At 36.9% G+C, this 25,907-nt stretch overlaps 1 protein-coding gene across 5 annotated transcripts in view; it reads right to left on the bottom strand.

Moving 5' to 3' along the window:
• Window positions 1-25,907, bottom strand: part of mettl15 (methyltransferase like 15) — a 92,583-nt gene that overhangs the window by 27,346 nt on the left and 39,330 nt on the right. For 4 of the 5 annotated variants that reach the window (XR_007263964.1, XM_048607059.1, XM_048607058.1 and 1 more), the window contains exons 3-4: window positions 6,750-6,941; window positions 3,818-3,996 (exon numbers count right to left, since the gene is read on the bottom strand). Coding sequence is in view for 4 of the 5 variants with exons in the window: in XM_048607059.1 (XP_048463016.1) it covers window positions 3,818-3,996; window positions 6,750-6,941 (371 nt within the window). In the remaining variant the exon portion in view is untranslated. Of the gene's footprint in view, window positions 1-3,817; window positions 3,997-6,749; window positions 6,942-15,443; window positions 15,488-25,907 lie in introns of all 5 variants that reach the window. The other variant, XM_048607060.1, reaches the window with a different exon arrangement.

Raw genomic sequence — 25,907 nt, 5'->3', positions numbered from 1 at the left:
CTATCCATCTTCTATCCGCCTCCCTCTCTCCCTATTTATTTCAGAACGCCCTTCCCTTCCCCCTTTTCTGATGAAGGGTCTAGGCCCGAAACGTCAGCCTTCCTGCTCCTATGATGCTGCTTGGCCTGCTGTGTTCATCCAACTCTACACCTTGTTATCTCAGATCCTCCAGCATCTGCAGTTCCTACTATCTTTGGTCTATGCAGTAGCTGTTCTTCAGGTGGAAACTGGGGGTGGAAGGGGGTGCAAAAGGGACTTCATGGCATAATTTTCTATGTACCATCTGCAACAAGCTTTGCCTCTTGCTTATGTTAATATGGGTCCTAACAATTACTTAAGGAATTCCTGCAAAAGGTTCTACCACTTACTTCAACAAGACTCAAAGCAGAAGTATGATTGTTACTAGTTTCAAACTTGAGGTCACGTGATGACAGGACTTCAGTAGAAACATATATACACTTTTGCATATCACAGTTAAAACATACTCAGGAATGGAGAAATTTCACAGGATTGATGCTAAAGACATTCTCCATTTGGTTACTTTCCAGACAGTACTGCTGGAGAAAAGAAATTGCCCAAATTCCACTGCACAGCACGAGTAATCCAGAACATATTAATATGAAAATTATAGTTTAGCAGCTTGAATTAATTTTCATAAAGGCACGGAACAAGTTTCTTTTAAATTACATTGCATTGTCTCTCTTTGGCTGGAATGTTTTCTGAACACCATGAGGTCATCTACCTGAACAGAGATCATAGACTCATAGAATCCCTACAGTTATATTGGGGAGGAAATGGCCTAGTGGTATTATCATTGGACTGTTAATCCAGAGACCCAGATAACATTCTGGAGACCCGAGTTCGAATCCCACCACGGCAGGTGGTTTTAAAAAAAAAAATCTGGAATTAAGAATCTAATGATGACCATGAATCCATTGCCGATTGTTGGAAAAACCCATCTGGTTCACTCACGTCCCTTTAAGGAAGGAAACTGCCATCCTTGCCTGGCTTGGCCTACATATGACTCCAGACCCAGAGCTAAGTGCCCTCTGGGCAATTAGGGATGGGCAATAAATGCTGTCTTTTCAGCGATGCCCTCATCCTGTGAATTTTAAAAAGTGTGGAAGCAGGCCATTTGTTCCATCAAGTCTACACTGACACTCCAAAGAGCATCCCACCTAGACCCACCCCCTACCCTATCCCTGTAACTCTGCATTTCCCATGGCTAATCCATCTAACATCCTTGGTTACTTTGGGCAATTTAGCTTGGCCAATCCACCTAACCTGAACATCTTTGGACTGTGGGAGGAAACTGGAGCAAACCCATGTGGAAAACCCAGGAGATCTGGGAAACGGTATCCCAAATCAGTTGATTCTCCTCAAAAAGCACATTTGACTTCTGATAAATAGGTAGAGGATGAAAGATGCGAGATCCAAAAACCATGCCTTCTCTGGCTTTAACAAGCAAAAGAATTGACAGGAACATAAAATTGTTTTGATTTATTAACAGGGGGTTTGCTTCTTAAATTAACCATATAATTTATGTAATCAGACACAAATCTCCATTCAATCTTCCTCACCCAAACTTCTGAATGGCATTATTAAGGAACAATAAATAACAGATATTGCTAGAGAAATTTATCAGGTCTGACAGCACCTGTGGAGAGAGAAACACAGTTAACATTTCGAGTCTAGTGACCTTTCTTCAGAACTGATAGCTAGGAAAAGATGTTATTGATGCTGATGACAGGGGTGGTGGAGTGGAAAAGGAGTGAGCAGAAGGTGATGGCTCTGCATTTAGCATTTAGTGGCAGGCAACTGGAAGCTCAGGACAGAATATAGGTGTTCTGCAAAGCGGCAGACAGTGTTTCATCTCCCACCCCTACAATGTAGAAGAGACCGTGAGGAGCATGTCACTTCAACACATCACACCACATTTCCATGCCAACATTTCAGTCTCAGGTCTGCTGCAGTGCTCCAGTGGGACTCAACTCAACAGCAACACTTCATCTTACATTTGGGAAATTACAGCCTTCTGGAGTCAATGTCAAGTTTAATAATTTTAGACCATGAACACTACCTTCCATGTTGATGACCAATCTCCCACATCGCAGGGCTTGTCATGATGTGGGTTGCTTCCAGCACTGCCATTTTTGCCCACTCATCGCCCCCATTTATCACTTACTTAGTAAGCCAGGGCAGAAGAGAAGCTATCAATAATCCTTTTCGCCTGCCTAATTTTGTTGTCTCTTTTTTTTTTTCTGAGATCAATCTCTACCTATCAGCACACCCTCTCTCCCATCACCAGCCTGTCCACCAACCCCACACACATGTACCCATCATCAGCATCAATACTCTGTTTCCTAGTTGCTACCATTTCTTAAAAAAAAACATACTAAACCAGGAATGTTAACTCTTTTTTTTAAACTCTTGACAGATTCTGCCAGACCTGCTGAGTTTCTCCATCAATTTCTGTTTTTGCGTGTTTCAGATCTCCAGCATTCACAGTTCTTTGTTTCATTATAATAAGTAAGTTGGACTAAAATTTTAAAAAGGGGTTAACAGTGACCAAACCATTTGGGAAACAGTAGAACGATGATAATGAGATTTCCTTACCTGACAAAATAGTACTAAACAGCCAAACAGAGATCTACAAACTTGCATATTAGTCATACTGTTCTCGAACACTTTCAAGCTATGATAAAAAAAACCCCCAAAAGATTACATTGTCTATAGAGAACCAAACTCAGAGTTGTTGAAATGACAGGAAAAGGAAGCAAGCTGTCAGATACTGTGACAATCAAGGCTATGACTCATATATGGTCCCCCAGCACAAATAAAACCCTCATTTTTTTTTAAAAAGCTGGTGATTTACTGATGTGACACAATTATTCAATCCATGATAATCGCATCATGTTTTTTAACATCCTGATGCAGAACTAATTAAAATTGAAAGATCTGATTAGTTTAATTAATAGCAACGTTCAAGCAAAAACAATAAAATAAATCCTGGTAATATATTTTCCATTTGGAATCAAAATTTCTGATGATTATGGACATCAGCATCACCTGCCTTTGTAAAAAGTTGTTTAAACCTCCACTTATCAAAGTACTTCGACTTTGTACTGAAATATTATCCTTTACAGAGCAACTATAGTTTGCATTCTGAAACTAATGGAAATGTTCATATATACAGCAATTAACTTATAAAACTCAGCAACTTTTCAAGAACAAAATAAATGTAAGCAAATTGTTAAAAGCAGCTTTCAGACAAATCCTTATGGAGAGCAAACCTTAATGGTTCATTACAGTGGACTTGCAATTATTTGAATCACCTGGGTGATTCAGAATGTGTGGATAATTAAGAGGCTGCTTTACAAAAAGCGCACAGTAAAGGCAGCAAATTTTTACTGGGGGGACAAATTGTTTTTGCAGCACCCTTTGTGTGTATCAGTCAATATTAAGCTTTAATTTCATTCAAAGACATTTGTTGATTTACACTTCTACAAAGGTTCTAGGGAATGGATTCAATTAAAAATATCCCATCTATTTCAGTTTTAAGTAACAGACAATTTACACTGCAATAATTCGTCATCCCTAATTAAGAAAATATTACATAATAATCCAGCAGGATAATATTTTCAGAATGTCAAATCTAATTTGTTGATTTCTATTCTTGATTCCAAAATAAAACTCTGACATCAGAAGCATAATGCACAGGATTAGTACCTGCATGTATACAGTACAAATAGGTCCCATTGGGACTTTTAAGATTAGTATTTTCCTTCCAGACACTGGCTGGAATTAATGAGAATACCTGCAACTATACTGGCGAGCTGCTGAGTGCGAGTGATGGGATAGATGCTGCGTGCCTGTGCGATGGCTGCAGCTATTTTCTTTGCATGCCTTTCTTCTCCGTAGATCCTCAAGATGGACGCAAGTGACTGTTGATCTAAGGCATTCACCACGTCAGCTGCGGTGGGCACGTCAGGGTACCTACGCACAAGAGGAGCCAATTAATTTCTTTGACGTCATTTTCATTGACAGAGGTGAAGCTTCACAGCACAGAGAGACGGAGCTGAAATGCACACGGCATACAAGAATTTTTGAGGTTCTTTTTGGCAACAGATAGTTTAAAAAAAGATATTTCACAGTGCATCTTCATCTTCATCTTCAGATGAAAACCTAATTAAAACTACTTTAGTTGAAGTCACAGAATATTAAATCAGAATTCTAATTTTGACCCATTGCCAGGAATGTATGAAAATCAATAGATGTCAGAAATTTTAACCTCCTGTTCTTTTAACAAAAATATATGCTGTACTTAGTCAAAAGTAACTGAACCCCAGTCTAAAAATAAGTTTGCTGTGTGGAGCAGAGCTCTCTTTATTGTCTGCTTACAAATTTAGAAGACAGATCAGTCAGTTTTATGTATCGAATGAAATAGAAATTTAACGACTCCTATATGGAATAATTCATATGTACAAAATGACTTTGTTTTCACAAATTTATCTTGAAAAACAAAGGTATATAGTTCAACCTTCTGGCATTTAATAAGCAATATCGATTCCATATAATTTAGGAAATTAATCTTATAATGATTAATAGGTTATTTTCAAGAACAAGGATTGAAATGCTTTAGCTGTTCGTAATTTCAATTTGAATTCCTGGTAGAAAATACATGTTCAGACTGACTTCCATCAGTTTCCATCACACAACTCATGTCAACTTAGATACAAATTATTGATAAGCCAAATCATGCAGATGCAATCTTATTGACACTATTTCATCTTCAACAGTTTGCAATTTGCTGATTTTGGATCAAATGTAGCATAGTTTAAAACAATAAGAGTTCTGTTCTCTATTTGTAAGACTAAAAAAAAAGTGTGCTCTATATGATTTTTGATCTCCCTAGCACAAATCATTTTAGAGACAAACCAGCGGAACTCTGACACATGTTTTTAGTTGTCTCAAATATAAAATGAAACTGTGAGCGGCATCTTGACATTTGAGGGTTAGAAGGCAATGTACTGCCTACAAAATGAGGAGAAACACTATAAGCGAATTTGTGGAATATGGGATCAAGATCCTCTATGCCAATTGATCACAGGATTGACTGATGATGATAATACAGCAAAGACCCAACCCAAATAGAGTTTTAAACTTGATGTTCTGACAAGGATTACATGATTTATCATGTTCTGCTATTTTGACTGGTTTGTCTGATGCTGTAAATTGTTCAACGGAGTCCAGTTCAAAAGACCATCCTCCCCAAGAAAAACACTGAATGCAGCTTTCTCTTCTGGATTCAAAGTGCTGCATATTTGTTCACTTCTGGACCTCAGTGGAGGAAGTAAATCTGTAAAGCTGTACTCTATTGTATCAAGATTCACCTTTGAACCAAAATTAATTGTGAAACATCTAATTTCAAATGGATTGGTATCTAATCTATAAGCACAGAGAACTGCATGTGCATTCCTGACAATTTTTGCTAAGATTGTGTGCCTTTCATCTAGATCTATACAGTTGACTACTATGATCATCAAGAAGTAAACAATCTGAGTGCTTTAAAACTGATGGCAGCGCAGATCTTTCAAATCTGTCACAACTGTACTGCTGTCTATTCTAACTCACAAAACATATTCAGTTCAGTGCATCAATTTGCAATGCATGAATGTATGGGACAGACCCGCAAGTACCAGAGACTTCCAATTATTTCAGGAACAACAACCAGTTTTAGGTTTTGAGTACGTGGGGAAAATTTAAAGAACTATACAGAGATTCAGAATTCCAAATACGTCGAGTGACTGAAAACATAAAAGAGAAGGGCAGAAGGTTTTATTTCAAACAGCTACTAAAACTTGAATTTATTAACACAAGTAGGGTACTGAAGCCGATTCACTCTTATTTGAAAGGGATTTGATAAACACAAAGAAAAATATCGAGGCCACGGAGCAGAAGAGGAAAGTTAGGTTTCAGTAATTCTGTTCCATTGTGGAATTTTCAGTGACACAGACAGGATGAACTGAAGTGCTGGTCAGGGGTAGGAAGGTTTCTTTCTGTATTTAAATTTCAACAAGTACCAAAACAAAATCATATTTCCTCTATTATATCCCTGTTAGTTCTAACCACCCAAAAACCCTGAACTGCACCAAACAGTCCTCTGGAAAAAAAAACATCAAGGTTTATTTTCATAACAAATTTCAAAGTTTAGCTGAGGGAATCTAATTGGATAAATTTGAATTAATCGAAATTCAGTTACAATCATCAGATAGTAGGAAATATTGGCATGTTTATTAACTTCAGAGGATCCTGTATTGTTAAAGTGCATTAAGTTCAAATTGGATAAGCAATTTTCAAAGCCAATAACATAATAACAACAACAATCTGTAGAATCCATAAAAAATTATATTTGACAAGTGCAAGCGCAGTATTGCGATGCTGCTGCTTGAAGCCAAGATGCTTTACTAAAAAAAACAAATATTCAACATTTTCCTTATTGCTAAGAAATTGAATTAAGAAAATGGCATTACTTTCTATTCACGCTATGCCCGAAAATAGCTAGCAGTAAGCTCTTAATTCAGACACTCTTGTCTGCTTTCAAGTCCGGCAGATATATTATATGATAGAACCATGTTTCCTGCAATCACTGCCTACAGAAGAAGGATTAACTGGATTATTCATGTCAGTTCTTATGATTCAATATAAAACAGTTTTGCCATGAGGACAACTGCAGTTTCTGTACAAACCTGTCCCCATCCATTCTCATGTCAAGTGGGCCATCTTTGCTTAATGCAAACCCTCGCCATGGGACATCTAATTGCATAGAGGAGCAGCCTGCATCTATGACAACTCCATCAAAAGTGTCTGTATCCACGCCCGATGCCACTAACAAGCTGTCCAGCTGGCTGAATCTTCCAAGAAGAGGTTGAATACGACCACTGAAAGAAAGAAGTCACAATGAGAAAAATATATTCTTTGCAATAGTATTGAGGACAATTATGATGAGAAATTCTGTAACGTCCTTCGGTCAAATGTCGGAAGATACAGAACTCCTTAACATATTTAAGGGCTATCAAACCAAGCTACTGAGAAAACTATACAGTTATAATTTCTGTCTGCTTGATATCAAATATACATTTTTCTTCAGTGGGGTCATTCTTCTTCAGAAGAGCATGAGCTCTGAAGAGTCATATTGGAATCAAAACATTAACTATTTCTCTGTCCAAAGATACTACCAAACCTGCAGAGCTTCTTCATCACATTGACTTTTTATTACTGTTGAGCATTTTTTGTTTGTCTAGCTAGATATAATGATATAATTAGCTAGTTTGTTATTTGAAGCAGTCTTGACACTACCGCATCTGTATTCCACTCCATCTTCAGGTGCAGTTATTGACATTGTCATGGAGTACTTCAGATCTATCTTCAGGTGTCTGATTACAGAGCCAACTACAGAGGGATAACTTGGTTCCACTGCCAAGCACGTCGTCTTGTAGCCAACTGATTTACCTCCCCCAAGAAGACTGCCACTAGTTGGCAACATGAAAACTGAAAAGAGTAGACTTGAGTCAGCATGAGATAAACTGAAGCTGATATTGAAATGTTTTTAATAAAACACATACTAATTTATAATTTCACATCACTAAAGCAGATAATATGGTCATTACTGCATTGCTTTTTGCAGGAGCTGGCTGTCTGCAAATTGGTTTCATGCATTTGCTACATCATAATGTTGACTTTCCTTCAAAAACTACTTCAGTAACTCTAAAGGACATTGAGATATCCTCAGGTTGGGAAAGATGCTGAATAATTGCACATCATTTTCACATAGTTACAAATTCTTTGAACCAATTCTATCAAAGAACAGTGACTGGAGATCGTTCACAAAGAATTTGTCCAACAGGATCCACAAAGTTATTCTGTTAACTGGTCAGATGTTAAATCTATATCTGTATAGCATCAAAGAAAGAAACACAAACAAAAGAAAGCCTGCAAAAAGTTAGCATGAGTTCTTTACCATTCCTTAAATGGATCAATAGAAAAGCAAACTCCACAACAGAATAAGTAATTCTTAGGAAAAAAACCCACCAATTTGTAAGAAGTGTTTGCTTTCCAGCTTCCAAGCTGTTGGTTATTTTTCCACCCACTTTCTGGACTATGTCATGACTTACTAGGGTAGTGCACTGAAATCAAACTTCATTGTCCCTGGGTCATCACAACAGTGAAAAGGTTTCATCAAGCAATTCAATCTCCCCAATTTACCTAGCAAACTCTGGTTAATACAAAACACTCACCAGATTTCCATTTGTAACAAGAAATAACTGTTTATAACAAACAAATTATTTTCAACCAATGGCAATTAGGAAATATGAATTACTCACTTATAATTTTACAACTTAAACTCAACACTTTTTAAACTCCCCTTCGCAAACAGACAGACACACAAAGAAAGACAATAAAAGAATATTAAAAGTGGTCAAAGGAAAAAAAGATCATGGAAACACAGTTCAATAGCACCAGCCTGGACCATACGATTCAATGAGTTGCTTTCTTTTTCGTCCTTTTAATTCCTTTATAGTTCTTTGCTGTTGACTCAAGGCTATTTGCACATTAGTGTTCTCTTTGATCACTGGTTGAAATTTTGTCCTTTCACAGTCTTTAAAGAGGTCTTACTCGTTCTTTGACAGTAGATTTGCAGAGAAAGCTAAGTGGAAGACAACTAGCTATTATTGTAAAATTTCTGGTACCTCACACAAGCTCTTTCCACGCTCGGTCATTCTCTGCTTCACTGGTTCCACACAAATCAGGAGCACCTGGTCAGAAGCCAATCAGAACACTGTTGTTAAGTAGCTTTCCCTTAATTTAGAGCCCATCAACTCCATGGTGTCTGCTTCTGCGCTCTCTGTTCCAGGAAAAGCGCAACATTGTATACAACTCGCAACACCCATTAACCATGATTTTAATAATTACAGTCATCTCTTTGCACAGTCTCCTTGGTTTAAAGGAATATCTTTTAGTCCATAGTCCAAAAGTAAGGCAATAAAAAGATGTAACCTTTAAACGTATTAGATCCTAGCAGAGGCTTACATACCCTATACTTAGCCAATAGCACATTATGAAAAATGTAGGAGCGTGTGCTGTAGTTCAAGTGCTTCCTAAGGCTTTAAATTTTGTCTGTCTTCAATTATGGTACTGGCTGAAGCTGCTCTGTGATCTCCTACGCTTTTCACACTGATTCTCTGCTTGGTAGATTCTCCAGTGAGTGGATCCTGAACTTGCCGCAATTTCAGCTTCACAGACATAATTCAGTTCCCAGGTCTGCACTCAAATCCACAGAATCCCACAATATGAATGTGCCTGATTCTGTCATTGTAAACTGTTACCAGTGAATATTGCTGAGACAGTCAGAAGTATTCCATTAAACAATGGCCCTATTAAGAATGAAATATTACCATTAACAGAATTAATAGTTTCAGCATAACAACTTACATATACAGTTGATTCCATAGAACTATTCAAAGAAGGGCAGGGAAGTTCTCTCTGGTTTTCTGGCCCATAGACATGGCAGCCAACTAACATCACTAAAAACGACAGGACAGTCATGATGATGGAAACAAACCTCCCGAAATTCATCTCCTTGGTTTCCGAAATTACAATGGTAACTATACATCACATCTACTTCATTGGCAGTAAAGTGATTTGGTATATCTTGGAGTTGTTTAAAAAAAGGTGATTCTTTTGTTAATTTCAATATACAATAGGTATTCCAAGGAAAATTTATTCAAATCACCATCTGACAATTCTGGAACGAACAAAATAGGAAATAGGAGATAACAAAACTATCCAATGCAAACCTTTGTCAACTTCGCTGCCAAAGTATACATTGATATAATTAATTCAGAGAGACAAAAGAGAAGCTTTTTAATTTAGAGTTTTAAAAAACCTCTTCAAGAAAAATAAGACTTATCAGTGATTGAAGATCCGTGCTCGTGAGATCTTTTTGTCTTTGAGCACCTTTTCAAACTGCAGCGTTCTATAGATGTCATACACCGCAGGGATTCTATGATTCTATAAATCAAAAGCACATTTACAAATGTAGCTGATAAATCCTGCGCTGTGGTGCAGGCATTTTTTATTTTTTAGAAAAAGTCTGATGTTAATTTATTGATGCATTTTGAGGACTATAAATTAAATCAGTTCATGTGATGTCAATTAAGTCCCAGCAGGCAGGATTTCGCAGCTTCAGAAGAACACTTTAAATCTGCGACAATTAAAAGGTAGGTAAAAGAAGATGGAATTATACAAAAAGACTGCTTCGTAAATTATTTGGGAAATATATGCCATATTATCTCTTTCACTCTAGTCCCAAAGTAATTTGTTATCTTTCAGTCTTCTTTATGGTATGTCAGTTATGATCAGATATTATTTAAATTGGTTTTAAATTTTTTTCAAAATTGAAACAAAGGTATAATGCCATGAGTTAGGACAGACAAACTAGCTTACTGTGCTGAAAGTGTCATAATTCAATTTTCCTGCTGTAATTAATTCTTTACTAGTCAGAACAAAAAGTCCTAACTTCCCTTACTTTTGTTCCTCAACACTTTGAGTTTATAACATACACATTTGTTGTTAGCTAATGAGAACTCACTAACTTATCTAGTTAATTTTTCTCTAATCAGTGCAAGTGTCCTGTGTTATAGGGCTTGAACTAAGTCACTTGAGAACTCCGTTCACTCGAACGGAACAGTCTTTGAAAACAATGTCAATGGTGCACCAACTCTCATGATCTTTGCAGAATTTATTGGGAATTCTTGTACCAAATCCAACAGCTAAAACAACAGAATGCCAAAACTAACACTTAGAACATAAATTCAGCAACAAACTTCTGAATATCACATTTCCACCAGTCTTGAGCAAGAGACTGCTTTACATAAAACGTCCATGCAATATCCCAAAGTCTACTGGTGCCAAACAATACACATGGAAAGAAATTAAAATATTTTACCACTCAATCTTGTATAGTACACATTGCATTCCATAATGCATACAAATGACAATCTTTATTCAGCATTGTAAGCCAGTGAAAGTCAAAATAATTGATCAGGAGAAAGGCACATTAACGAACATTAACATTACAATAAGAAACATTATTGCCCAGACTTCCGCTCCCATGTTGGGTGTGCTGAGATGGGTGAAATTTCGGCTGTTTCGTCCAGGCTTTTAAGACTAGCTACCTGGATGTCGGATTTTCAGTATAAGGGAGTAGCCTGGATTAGAAATAAGAGTGGTTGATCCAGGAAGAACAGGAGATGCTGCTGGGTGAAGAAGCAGCTGGCTGGAAGGCCTGCCCCGGGGATCCAGAACTCTGTTTGAAGTTTAAAAGTAAATAATAAAGCTTGAACCGTTCCTCCAGCCCTCATATTCCCAGGTACTCCCAACACATGCCAACCCATGCAATTTCATGCTCCCATGCAACAACTGGATCTTCATAACCTCCTTAGCAAACCTATGCACCTCCACTCATTCCCAAGGATATTTATATGCCAACTGACTGACAACCTATGCCTTACATCCATCCATCACAATCTGCCCTGAGACTGACCATGCCAATTCACCTAGTATCTACCATGGACAGAATTTGACTCATGCAAAGATGAGAAAACTGAAGTTTGACAATAAAATTTCGAAGTGTGCATTGTAAACTTCAAACTTCCTTACAATGACAAAAACACTAATTCCTAAATAACCGTTTGCTAAATTTACATTCCTTCATCTAAATAATGTAATTCAAACATGTAATTCAAATGCATAATCCCTTATAAACAGCAAGCACTGGAATTCATAGCTCCACTTTGAAGAGTCTATAACTACTGGTAGCTGTGAATCAAACCGTGTGAAATAGCAGTTACTGTGGTAAAAAAGAGGGTTGTAGAATCAGTCATGCAGCATGAAGCTAGCAATTGAAATGCTCAGACTTATGTCAGTAGAATCAGTGAAATAACAAGCAAATTTTCTTAAACACCCCATCATTTTCAAATGCTTAAGGGTCAGAAGTTTTAAATGCCTTGTCAGTTGCCTTTGAAGGGTCCTTTCAACAGTAATGACTTTATAGGCATACTTTTTATGCACACTTAAGTCCGTCCACTTTTAGGGATTTCAAACGGTACCTTATCATCACCAAAGGGCACCTTATCTTCCTTTAAGGGACAGATGCAAAAAAGGTGCCTGCCTTACCTATCCAAAGGGATACAATGGCTAACAATGGAAATGCATCAAATTCAGACCTGTATATACACAGGTGTACGCTTCAAGTTTCCCAGTCCAAAGCACTAAAATCCCACTTCAGTTGAAGCAGCTGATGAATTAATTTTTGACCCAAACCCTTTCTGCCCAATGAATATGCAAAGTCCTGAGTTTGGGGAGGGGTTTGCCATTTGTTGGCTAATCTGCTATTTCTACCACGATGGAGTGGTGCTCCACTGTAGCAAAAATCAATGCTTAATTTTCTTTCATAGCATTGATTCTTTATTAGGATGCAACATTAGATGATGTACCGATTTACAGGAATTCAAATAGATAGTGATCTTCAAACAGTGACTGCTGGGCAGTGATACAATACAAACTGATTAATCCTAGCTCAGATTAATTGAAAATATGTGGTTTGAAGACATACTGATTCAATAGAAGCACCAGAAATAACCAGAAAATCAAATAATCAATCAATTCACAAATATTATGCCATCCATTCAGTTAAAACACACATTTCCAACATCTAAGATTCTTTACTTGATTGTTAATCTTGGATAACCAAGCTCTGCAATTTCATGGCAAGATACATTTTTATATGGAAATTGCTTGTTTTAAAGACCAAGTAGGATGAAAATGAGAAGGTGACTGGAAAGGAAAAGCAGGGTTAATTATGACACAAGGCTTGGAGAATGGGGTGAGGGGGTAGTGGCAATGCCATTAATTAATTCAACATGTCTTAACTGTGTATATAGATTAGTAATTGAAATCAGAGAGTGAAGGGTGTTTTGAACGACATCAGCACTTTTGTTTCTGTTTACCAAACAATTTAATGGTCAAACTTTATACTTTTAGAGCTGTATATTTCAATAGTCACTGTGAAATTTTAACAAACGTTAGTCTCTTGAATAGGAGTTATATTTGTGTTCAATCATATTTTACAAATTGAATAGGGAATTACAAAGAAAACGACAGTGATCATTGTGCAGATCGTAATTGTAAAAGGTGTTCAGATTTTGTTTTTTACAAAAGAAAACAATGAATAGTTTCCAAATGGATTTTGTAATACACCTCATTCAATATTTAGTTTTACAAATATTTGATATTTCTAGGCCTTATTTAGTAGTACAGTATTTATCATGCAGTAGTTCTTACTATAAATTATTGTTCACTTTCATCAAGTCCACATATTTATTTGTTCCAAGTAATATAGCTTTACATATTTAAGTTAAGAGCTGAGACATTGAGCTTTTACTAATTAAAAGAGAGTGCAAGAACTCATTTAATATGTTGAAAAAATTGTATTGTGAAGACTAAGTTATGCAGTTCCTTTTCTCAGACTTTAAATGCAGAAATGTCATTGTAATCTGTGATTTATTAGAAAATATTTAATGTTATTAATATTATTTTCACTGGATATTGTTAATACAAGTTTTCATTCGGAGGCTACATTTAGATCCAAAATGAAAAGCTTGGAATCTGTCAACCAAGAAATTTAAATTCGTTCAAGCAAACTTCATAAATTTAATATGAAAGTAATACATTTCCTGACTTGAAATTCTGAAGCCACAGCCTAGTAAATTACAACAAGATAACCTCTACTCTTCTCTCTCAGGTGTTTAACACCAACATATAATTTCAAGAGACATGCTTTAGGACTTTTGATGAACTAAGTGCAGTAGCATTTAAACTTTCTCTTCAAAAAATATTCAAGTTGTTTCTCATATTATAGAAGCTACTTGCAGACATTTAAAATGACATTTCATACAAGATACGTGTGCTAAAGCATAAACAAATAAAAGTAAAGTAATTTTAAGCATCAGTTGTATTTCCAATTTTTTGTGACTTGAGATAACTTTTTAGTTGGAAAATGTACAATTGAGTCTTACAGCTCAAATGAGTTATAAAAATTCTAACTAAGCTTGAACGTAATTGCTTGGTTCAATACTAGTTCAACTCTTTACTCTGCTAAGAAATGCAATTTTTGTTAAACCATCACTATTTATCCGGTACTGATTTTAACATTAGTTGTAATGCGTACAAGTCTAAAGCTTTTTAGAAACACAATCAGCATATCAGTTTTTCATAACAGTTGTTTATTTTGGCTACTTAATATGCACCATCCAATATTTTTTACTGATATAATTCTATGGATTTTCCATTGACTGACTAGCAAGCCTCTACCTCGCTCGAGAGGATGAAATAGTTCAGAGCACTCACATCTTCTTATACATTGGAGCTGATGCTGTTCCATTACCCTAATACAAAACAGGATGAGGTCCACTGATGACTCAAAGGCCTGCAAATTTGCACCACTGTGGGAACTGAAGGTTTCTTAAGAATAGATTTCAAGCTATGGTCTCGTACTTTAGTGCCCAACATTTGCAATACAGCTGGAAGGGGGTGGGGCTGGAGCTTTCAATCAGCAATGAATTATAATATGTGCTTACCTAGAGGTGTCAAGTTTTTTTATTGGTAAATGTCTAACATAAACATAAATTCTTTCCCTTTACATGTTTTTAATTTGTGATTCATGAATTATTTATTGAAACAGTAAAAGTGCAGTATTTTTTCATAATTACTACATTCAAGTGGAATTACTAAATAATTATACATATTTCTAAAATAAGCACATATTTTTCAATACTACTATCTGCTTACATTTAAATTGGAGTCATATGGCTGACATCTGCAAAACTTTCAAGTAATTTCAGAACATTTGAAGGTTAACCGATGAACTGAACCCCAGTTTCATTAAGTAAAAATTACATTCTATAATGTGGGATAAAAATTTTAAAATAGCCATATGTAACCAGTAAAGTCACAAATACCTTAGCAAAACATAAGCTCACATTTTTGAAGATCAAATTGAACTTTACAAATATGTTTAATTGTAGTGACATTTACTTGAGTGAACGAAAGGTTATTCTCTCATTATATTTACTTTCCTAGAATTGCCACAGTATTTAAAGTATTGCCAAGATTTCATAAATGCAACTTTATACTTTCAATATTACAGACAGCAAAACTCTGTGTTCTATTTTGATAAAAATTGCTTGCTCAAAACAAATCCTCCTACCTCAACATTACAAATTTTCCTGCACAATAATGAATTCATATTTCATGAAAGCTTTTGAGCTGCATAATTAAATGCATCTTGGATTTATATGACATAAAAACAATGCATAACTCACGTATTAAAAGCCTGCTGGGGCTCAGGACCTTCCATCGAACTAAACTGCAGGAAGAAAATGCAACTATTTTTATACTGCATGACCCCAATGGGTCACATCAATCATCAATTTTTAAAAACATGCCTCAGAAAATGAATTGTTGAAAGAAACATGCTGTTAATGGTTCCTGATGGCAAGACAAAGGTGCTGACGTAATACTTAGTTAAACTTCATGAATTATTCAGTTTTGTTTATAGAGTTGTTTTATGCTATAGAACAGTTTATAAAACAATAATAGTCACTTGAGAGTTTGCAGAAAATACTAAAACACCTCCTAGTGGTCACATCAGAACAGCATTGGCCGAGGACTCTCAACAGGTCATCTTCCTGGTTACAATTCAGAGTGTGGAAAAAATAAAAGCACATTTTAAAACATTTAGAACATGATAGCATCTTGATTAATTTATCGTTGAACATAGTTTAAACAAAAACACAAGGACAATTTATTCTGCTACTATATTATACCACAGTGCATCTTAAGCAGAAATTGTAAATCACTCCTGTAAGATAACAATAGTGCTTGATATAAGGTTTCTGGGTCAGTCAATGTATTTTTGGTGCATCCACGTGTACGCCTTTCAATTTGATGAATTGTCAGCTGGAATTTTCATTCACCAATTTAGCAATGCCTCCTTTGCAGTGAACAATGCATAAACCCATGTAAAAGTCAAAACTTTGGGACTTTATTTAGGCAAATTCTACATATTAGAACCAACTTTTAATGCCAAAAGCAGAAAAAGCTGGAAAGGCTCAGCAGGTCTGCCAGCATCTGTGGGGAGAAATCACAGTTAACATTTCGGGTCCAGTACCCTTCCTCAGAACACAATGTTTAATGGAGAGAAAAATCAGAGCTAACATTTTGGGTCTGGTGAGTCTTCCGACAACTTCTGCTTTTGTTCGTGATTTACAGCATCCATAGTTCTTTTGGTTTTTACAACTTTTAATGCTTTTGTTTAAAATATGACCAACAAGCATACCCACCCAGCACATGTAATATGGTTCTGAAAAGAATCCACAAGGTAATGAGGGAGACTGTGCTCACACCAGTATTTCTGGTGCATCTTTCTCTCTCACTTTGTCTTCATGAAGAAGCCGTCCTCACCACCCACATCTTGACAGAGATAGCAGCAACATCAGCTGTGCCTGTAGTTACATCACTGCTCAGAAGTCAAAGGAAAAGAAAATAAAAGGAAATAACACACTGATTGCTCTTGATCCTTTACTAGGCCTTGATTCAGGGGATTGCACTGAGTCAGCATTTGCAAGAGTCTGATTGGCAACTTTCAGATATATAGGAATACAAGTATGTCATTCAGTTTGACCAAACCTGGAGTACTGTATGCAGTTTTCATTCCAATACTTAAGGATGCACTAGCAATGGAGACAGCTCAAAATAGATTCACAAGGCCGATTCCTGCAATGACGGGGTGACTTATCAAGAACAGCTAATCAAGTTAGGCTTTTATTCATTAGAGTTTAGAAAAATAATGAGTGAGGTTACTGAAACAAAGAAGAGTGATTAATGTATAAAGCATATTTCATTTCATGGAGATGTGTGGTCTATGAAGGCCAGGGCTTTTAACCCTTACAAGCCCTAAGTTAGGTTAAGACCCTGGGGTAGACCAGTGGCCTTTTTTTGAAGATGAAGTATGAGATCCTAGACATTTATAAAGAGAATAAAATCACAAGATTCCAGAGCTTTGTTAAATAAGTTTTTTTTCTGTTTGAAGTTAGAAAATAAAACAATCTACAATATAGAAACAACATGTATTCAAACATCCAAAATTAACAAAAGGTAATGGTGAGTTAATAGACAAACATTGGTCAAATTTACCAGAGAGTACATCAAATCGAAGATGTGGTCAAGATTGATTCCACAGATTTCTCAGCAATCTATCCAGGGCTTCATAAAATTTAAGTAAGTAAGACCTCAGTGAAAATTTGTCTCTTTCACAAGTGATTCCAACTCTTCACTTTTGAAGATCTAACTCTGAAACACCTTCAAAGCATATCTGTCACAACTACTCACATTGTGGTAGTTCAAGGCCACGTTCTCCAAAATTCCTGAGACAATTTGTATGCATGTAATTGCTGGCACAATTTCAGTTTTATACAAATAGTTAACTTCACTGAGCTGGTGCTGATCCTGAATTCCCTGAGTTCCAAGACCCAGCATTTTGATCTTTTCTAACTGGGATGACCTACTTCGAAGACTGTGTCCCACTGTTTTGACCAGCTTCTAAACACAGGCTGATCCCAATTCTTTGCCACATGATCATTAACAACGAATCACGTCCCAGTTATGCAATCTCTTCTCTCAAGATTGCATCCCACTAGGCTTCACAAGGTTGCACTTCAATATCTAATCAGTGGTACAATTCCAGCTCTGAACTGCTTTGAACAAAAGTCCTACTATCCACAGCCAGTTTTGCCCATGCTGCATGGAGCCAGCTAACAATACCACTTGAGCAACGTGGAGTCACCTTCTCTGACTCTCCTCTCTTACAATGTGTAAAACTGACCCCTAAACTACTGTTCACTGACCCTTAAAGTCAGAGACAAAAAACATGGAAACAGGCCCTTCGGCCTGACCAAGTTTCCTAAACTATTTAGAGTAACCTACTAAAAGCCTTATAATAAGTGCAACCAATGTTCCTGGGGAGGATCAAATGTAATTAGCAGCGGGACAGCCATTGCCCTGAATACTACACTATCCACAGGTTGCTGGGTCACACAGCATAAAGGGATACACAAGTTGGATTTTATTGCAATCAGCAGAGAAAGTAAAACTCTCGAGAGGTGTAAAGTTTTCTTGTTACTTTATCAAAAATAGAGATCCAAAGTATAGAGTTGGACATTCAAACCTAATTGCTTGGGGCCATCAAAACAGCTTCAGATGTGAGCTAACAGAAGCCAACTTTTTGGAATAAAAAAATGAATTTTGAACTTATTTGGCAGTTAGAGAGAAGTCATGTTACCAACTGAAATTTGTTTGTGTGACTTGAGCTTTCACTGACAGAAAGTACCAGGAAAAATGAGAAGCTCCTTTCTGCAAATTGACCTTTTAATTTCAAAATGTCTGCAGACACCAACGGTACAATGATAAATTCTGATTGCACATGCTCATCTTTAATGAAACATAAAACCAACTTTTTAAAAAATTAACTAAAAATTACATTGTTTAAAATATTTTTTCTCTTCAACTATAGACTTTTTCATAACTAAGGGTGTTAAAAATCTTTTAACACTTTATTTAAATTTAATTCAGAAATTTTTTTGCTACTCCAGGCTGTCAGTAGATGTAGTCTTTTCATCATTCATGACTTCAGATTTGGCCACCTTTTATCTTTCTCTACTTTCAGTCTGCAATTGCATGCAAGGATGGAGTGTATACCATATGTTTTGGATCTACATTAACTTTCCATGTTTTTATCCATGTCAGTTTCAGAACAATGAACCTGACCTCTTGCTTTGTTAAAAGTATCTCAAGAAAATCTCTCTGACCAATTCTTAAAACCAGTACCTACATTGACTGGCAAGTCCATCTTACAAATTGTAAATACATCCGTTTCTTTCAAATAAGCAGGAAAAAAAGTACAGCCATTCCATCTCACGTGACTGCAGCAATATATTGCATTCATCATCAGCTTTTTTGAATTACTGTTTATCAATTAACAGTAAACTTCCTAAATAAATACGATAGAAACCGAATTATGTGTGTCATGGAATTCAAAAAAACGCTCAAAATTTGCAGAGCAATGAAATTTAAATTTCAATGAGCGCATGAAGCTTTATAATGACAGTCTGAAAACAAAGACGGTACAATGGCTTTTCCTGAACTACAAAAATGCATTAGATGAGAAAGGTTACAAATTAATACATCATACGTTATAATAATCTTGAACTGATAAAGATAATTATCTTCTCAATTGCCTCCTGGCACGCTTGAAAGACTGCTTTTGATGTCCAAAGCTGTGCAGGTCTCGTCCCATGTCTAACACAAATCCTTTCACACATACATAGCTCTCAAAATCTATTATTTATATTTAAAATCTTGTGCAAAAAAATTGTTCCTGACAGGTTTTTCCAGATTATACTAAAAATCAAAGGAACTTGGGCTGGTTTATACTTGACATAGTTGTCAGTAGCTATTAACTGCTGTGTTCACATATTCGATGACGGTCTTAGTCCTTTCATTCAATGCTTCCACGATAGTATAGGCAGCTAGCATTCCCTTTGGTCACATATGTAGTCACTTGCTGGGGTAGGTGAAGAGGTTTTGTAACAAGATCTGGACTTGCTAAGATTCTGATGTGTCTTCATCCATCCTCATGACCAATTATACTCCTGATTCAGAGTAATTTCAGTGAGCAACCTACAACTTGCATGTCCACATCCTTACGTTTTGGCCACTCCTCAATCCACAGTGGAACATGTGGTAACTCCATTGACATCATCTGTGGAGGCACTGGCAGAGGTCCAATGGGTAAGTTTGTGCTCTACTGACTGCTTCCTCAGTCTGGCCACGGATGACATGATGTAACGTTTGCTTTGCGGTCTACAGACATCAGAACAAATACTGATTGACAGAAAACTACTAACTTTTAAACAGGGAGCATCATGAAAAAAGATACAATTTTGAGGTTAACTAATGATCAGACTTGTAGTTGTGGACAGTAAAGATGAATGTTAAGCAGTTAAGAGTTTTACAGTTTTATTCTAACTGTTAACACTGAGAGCGTAAGATTTTGGGGTTTTTTTTGACCGTAACAGTAAGACCTGCCAATTGTAGCTACATACCGAATTGAAAGAGCTAATCTAATGGTCTACTCTTACAGACCATCTCAGGTACAAGTACAAAGCTTTCTTATGTTTATCATAAGAAGTGCAAAAGAATGATATTCAAATTAATGGATTCAGTTGATATATGATGGAATACTGGCTCACGACCCTTGGCTAACTGGATACATGAATTTTGCTCTCTCCCATTGACTGAAGTTTTGTTTGTGTCTTGTTTCTGCACACTGAACTGCTGAGAGTTACAATTATTCACCCTTGCTACCAACTGCGATCTGTACATGATCTATGGATTGACAAAAACCAAAAGAACTGTGGATGCTGTAAATCAGGAACCTGGTTCTGAGGAAGTTTCACCAGACCCGAAACGTTAACTCTGATTTTTTCTTCACAGATGCTGCCAGACCTGCTGAGTTTTTCCAGCAACTTCTGTTTTTGTTCCTGAACTATGATTGTGGCTTAGCAATGCATGAACAGCACATGATCAATTTCACATTCGCTGGACAGCAAATTGTTCATGCCAAGTGTTTCAAGATTCTTAGCGGACTTCACAGGGTAGATGTGGAAAGGTTGTTTGCTCTTGTGGGAATCCAGGACCAGAGGCCATGAATTCAGAATAAGGTGTCACACATTTAAGAGAGATGAGGGTTGTGAATCTGTGGAATTCTTTACTGCAGAGAGTTGGTGAGGCTGGGTCATTAAATATATTCCAGACTTAGATTTTTAATCAATAAGGGAATCAAGGATTATGGGGCGAAGGCATGAAAGTGGAGTCAAAGATTATCAGACTGACCATGATCTCATTGAGTCATGGAACAGACTTTATAACACAGTTCTGGTCCTAGTTAAAAAATAAGTGATGTCAGTTTCTTCTATCGCCTGACTAGTTCTTGGAAATGTCAGTCACTTATGGGATCATCAATTTCATTACAGCTTAGTTTACTAACTTCATAGATCTCTATCAAAATAATGAGATACCACCAGAGTAATTGGTTGTCTGCTCAGATGATATGTATTGTCACCTCCTAAATGATAAATATCATGCCAAAAGTTTCAATATGAATTTCTACATGAGTCAGGCAGAGTGGTCCAGAATGTGTGCATGTTGCAAAAGAGCTGCTGTTACTGTCCCATTTGTCACTGTCCTTGGGCTCCCCAGTTGCTGCAGTTCCAGACAGGATACCACACATTATGCCTTCAATTTGTGACCTTCACAGCACCCTTGCCACACACTGTACTCAGGGGTTACAGTGGGTTTTTCACCGCCTTTTCATATACTCCTGGAACGGCAAAACCTCAACATGTCTTCCATATCATCTGCAGGTTCTATTCTAGACCCTGGAGATGTATTCCTGCTGAGAGGAGGTAAGTACATTGAATTGTACTTTAGCCCTTTATAGACATGGCACCCTACTGGAAAGAACATTCAAGGGATTCATAGAGAATTTTTGACCAATCTTTCTTCAAGTTTAAATTATTTGCCAGGCTTAGCTTAAATTCTTGGTTTTAAAAAAAAATGCTTTGTTCAAAAGTTCGATAAGAAACTCGGGGTTCTGATCTGTCATCATGCCACACACTGCTGGCCTTCTTGATCCTACTTCTTTCTATGACGAACAGACAAGCTTATAACTAAAGCTTTTCACAAATAGTTTCTGTCATGTCATAGCTGGTTATTGGCATAAAATAGGGCAATTCATGTCAGTGAAGGAGTTTTGGTGTCCCATTGTCAGAGCTATCAGATTGTAATTGAAACAGGTAGGGGATTTTCAGTGCCCTTTTTTACGTATTGGACCTTGTTAGATTTCATTTGTTTCTGGCAGTTTCTGTAGTTGACGTTGAGTTGCTTTTGTCACATTTTTCTAAAAAGTTCAGTCAATGACAAGTGTGAAGTTCAGAAACCGCAATGTATTGGAAGTGCAAGTTACTCAATGAAATATGAATATGCCAAAGCTTAATAGGGTAAACTAAAACACTTAAATAAGAGGTAGAATAATACTCATTTCAGTGCACCACCATCTCTCAATTCCTCAACCAACACACTGCTCATGTCAGAAGAGCTCTGCCCTCCCCAATTTTCCTCTTTTTGGTCAAGTGACCATTGGCCCAAAATCAGAGCTGGAGAAATCAGGACTGACAGAAAATTGGCCAAACTAAATTAAACAGCAGCCAGCAGCTATTGGCTACACAGAATAGTGTAACCCATGATCAAAGTGATTACAAAGGTTAAAGGCGAACCCGTCGTAACCAGCACAAGGGCTGTGTATTGGTGAAGTGTCGATCAGATTTTCTGGCATTTTGACTGGCCAAAGGCCACAGAACATTCTGGAAGATCTGGTGTGAGGGGGGATAAAAGCACACACCAGAAACCCATCCCCTCAGGTGAAGACTCAGCAAAGACTTGCAGGAAAGATTTGCAGCAAGACTCATGGCAGAAGGCTGTGTGGCAGCCCAAGAAGATGCAGATGATCCGCTCTGACCTGCAAGATCCACCTTCATGGAAGACAGCCAGCCCTACGTCAGTGAGGAAGGAGATTCCAACAGCCCAGCTCAAACACATGATCATTTCAAGTAATATCCTCTCTCAGATAGATAGCGCTAGATAAAGAGTAAATATTGTGGGAATTTGAGAAATGCTCACATAGTGTTTTCAATAAGGAATACAAGAGCAGTTGGGTCAAGTGTTTCTAATACACAAACTAGTCAAAGTGTCCAAAGTATGGACAACATTTCATGAATACCAACCTGTTTACTAATGGGCAATCATACTTTACTGATGCAGAATTATGCATTATAATTGGTATGCGTACAGCAATCCCATACAACTGAGGTCAAAATGCAATTGTATGAACATATATTGTCATCAAGGACAATGCTTTAAAGGTGACTGAATAAATCTAATTTAATTTTCCCATGAGTGAGTAAAAAATTTAACTGCATGAGATTCAATTATGAAGATCCTATTTTGCAACTGCCATTGTTTGAAATTAAGCTCCTTGACCAATCATTGTTAAACTGTTTAGCCACATGAGGCTTCAAAGGGATTTTAATAATGACTCCACATACTTCTTCACTGAAAAATCACAAATCAATCCCTTCATTTTGATTGAATCAATGTACATCAGATTTTATTTTGTTTCTTCTAAACATCCAATTGGTTAAGTAATATGAGATGCTTTGAATAAACATAATCAAAGCTCACTCCCACCCTGGGTATACTCTCTCCACCCTTTTCTGTTGGGCAGAAGATATAAAAGTTTGAATACATATACAAACAGATGCAAGAACAGCTTCTTTTCCAATGTCATCAGAGACTTTTGAACAGACCTCTCAAATGTCAATTCTGATCTCTCTCTCTGCACCTTCTGTGCCGCTGTAATACTATATTCTGCACCCTGTTCTGCTACGGTGATGCATGGTATGACCTGCCTGTAAAGCATGCAAAACAACATGTTTCACTGTATCTCAATACATATGACAACAATAAAATCAATCAACCGAAAATAGATTTAGCGTCAGAGGACTACGTGTTGCTGACTCAAGTGTATTTCAAACTAGACAGTCACAATAAGATGGCTGTTCCATCAGTTATGTTTGGCTTAATTTCTCACTTTTCTTTGTTGAATGTTATGGTACTACAACTGTGTAAGAGTATAAACCTACATTGCTGTAGTATTTAATCACAAGGCTGAAATCACCTCATTCTTCTTTACACGGTCAAATCAATCACGTTCAAAGTAACGGTGAGACATGGTAATTAGTTCCAGCATTGCTAGGCTAGAAGAGGAAAATGGACAATTATTTAGTGATCGAAGTCCTGACTGCAATCTAGTAACCTTTTCTGGAAATTGTATTTGTGTAAATTGAAGATAGGATTATGTCGACCTGTTACTGTTTCCATTTTCTGCCAACATCCACTGTCATGAATTAAACTTGAAGAACAATCGCTCTCGTCAGTTTCTGACACCTCCCACAACATAGGGTACCACAAGCTCTTAATGGGCATCAGTTGGCTCAGTTGGTTTGCAATGCAGTGACACCAACAACCTGCCCACATCATCTGAGGTTACTACAAAGGACTCTCCTCCTCAACCTCTCCCCTCGCCCGAGTCGTGGTGATTCTCAGGTTAAACTACTACCAGCCATCACTCTGTAATGAGACAGTGCCCTTTTGGTCCAGTAGGACTGTAACAACTTTTACCATTAAGAGTATGAAAATTGGGGTTACTGCTGTTTAGGAGTAAGCAAAGTCAGAACAAAAACAGCAGGAAGATTATTAATATTTGGTATGGCCTTATCTTTCTGTGAAGTTCAGACTCAACAAGATGTAGGTTGTGAACAGGAAGCTTGCGTTTTCAAGAATCACAGTTCGAAAAATGGAATTTATCCCACTGTTGGCATTAGTCAAACCTGCATCCTCTCTCCCTTATCTGCCATGCAATGTAGCCGGTCTCTCAGTTGCACCCACACAGAAAAAACTGGATTTACCTGTTAGCCTTCTCCATGCTACAACGGAAAGGATTCAAACCTCTACCTGGGGTCTTAGATTGGAAAAGGAAGTTACAGGTCTTAGTTATGAGGGAAAAGCAAGAGAAGTTTCAGCTATCCATCCAGCAAATTTATACCTGATATCAGGAAAATGTTTTTCAATATATGGAATAGTGCTTTGGACAGAGAAATGGAGGTGGAAAGCTTAGAATTACTTCAGAAAAAAAAGTTATGTTGCAAGTCAGACACTGTTGCAAGTCAGACACAGAGGGCTGGAATTAGTTGGGCCAAATGGCCTTCAACCACCATAACTGATCTGCGATCTTGCAAATTTTTTAAGTTACTCATACATGCAGTGAATTACAGTATTAACATGCTGATGCACCAGCTGTCTGCAGCTAATTAAACTGGAGCACATTTCAATTTACAAGATAAAGAAATAAAGTTTAATGTGATTTTCATGACACTTAGAGTGAAAATTTCTAATGTGGACAGGCCCTGTTTGCTAAAAAAAAAATTTTAAACGAGAAAAAAGTACACTGCGTGACAGTAGGGAAAACATATCAATCCATGTACAAGGCACCAAGTAAGAAGCTCTTCATCACGATTCTAATCTTCAAATGTCATTATTCCTTATACTATTGTTTTTAAATTATTCAAACAAAAATGCATTGGAGCTTATTGTTTTTGCTGGAAAACCCGACAAGTCTGGAGGCTGCTTTATTATTATGTGTCACCATGTGACGCCTTGTTTCATTCTCAAACATTTCAATTAAATAAGACAGATATCAGTAGAATATAAAGCATACCATGGATTTTGCCTAGATGTAAATATACAAGTAACTACAAAATTGTGTAGTAAACACATTTCTTGATCGTACTACCGCTAACTATTTCTAATTTTTGTAAAGTTTGAAATGCATTAATATATTAACATAAAGACTCCTAGTGGTATTAACACTGGACTATTATTCCAGAGATCCAGGTAATATTCTGGGCACCTGTTTGAATCCCACCACAGCAGACAGTGGAATTTGAATTCAATAAAAAGCCTGGAATCTTGAGTCTAATGACCATTGTCACTGGTTGGAAAAGACCACCTGGTTCACTAATATAGTGTGGAGCTGGAGGAACACAGCATGC

Source organism: Rhincodon typus, chromosome 17, assembly GCF_021869965.1.
Source record: "Rhincodon typus isolate 14 chromosome 17, sRhiTyp1.1, whole genome shotgun sequence".
NCBI classification, from domain to species: domain Eukaryota; kingdom Metazoa; phylum Chordata; class Chondrichthyes; order Orectolobiformes; family Rhincodontidae; genus Rhincodon; species Rhincodon typus.
Note: the sequence above shows the minus strand (reverse complement) of the source record. Positions and strands in the feature narration are given on the sequence as shown.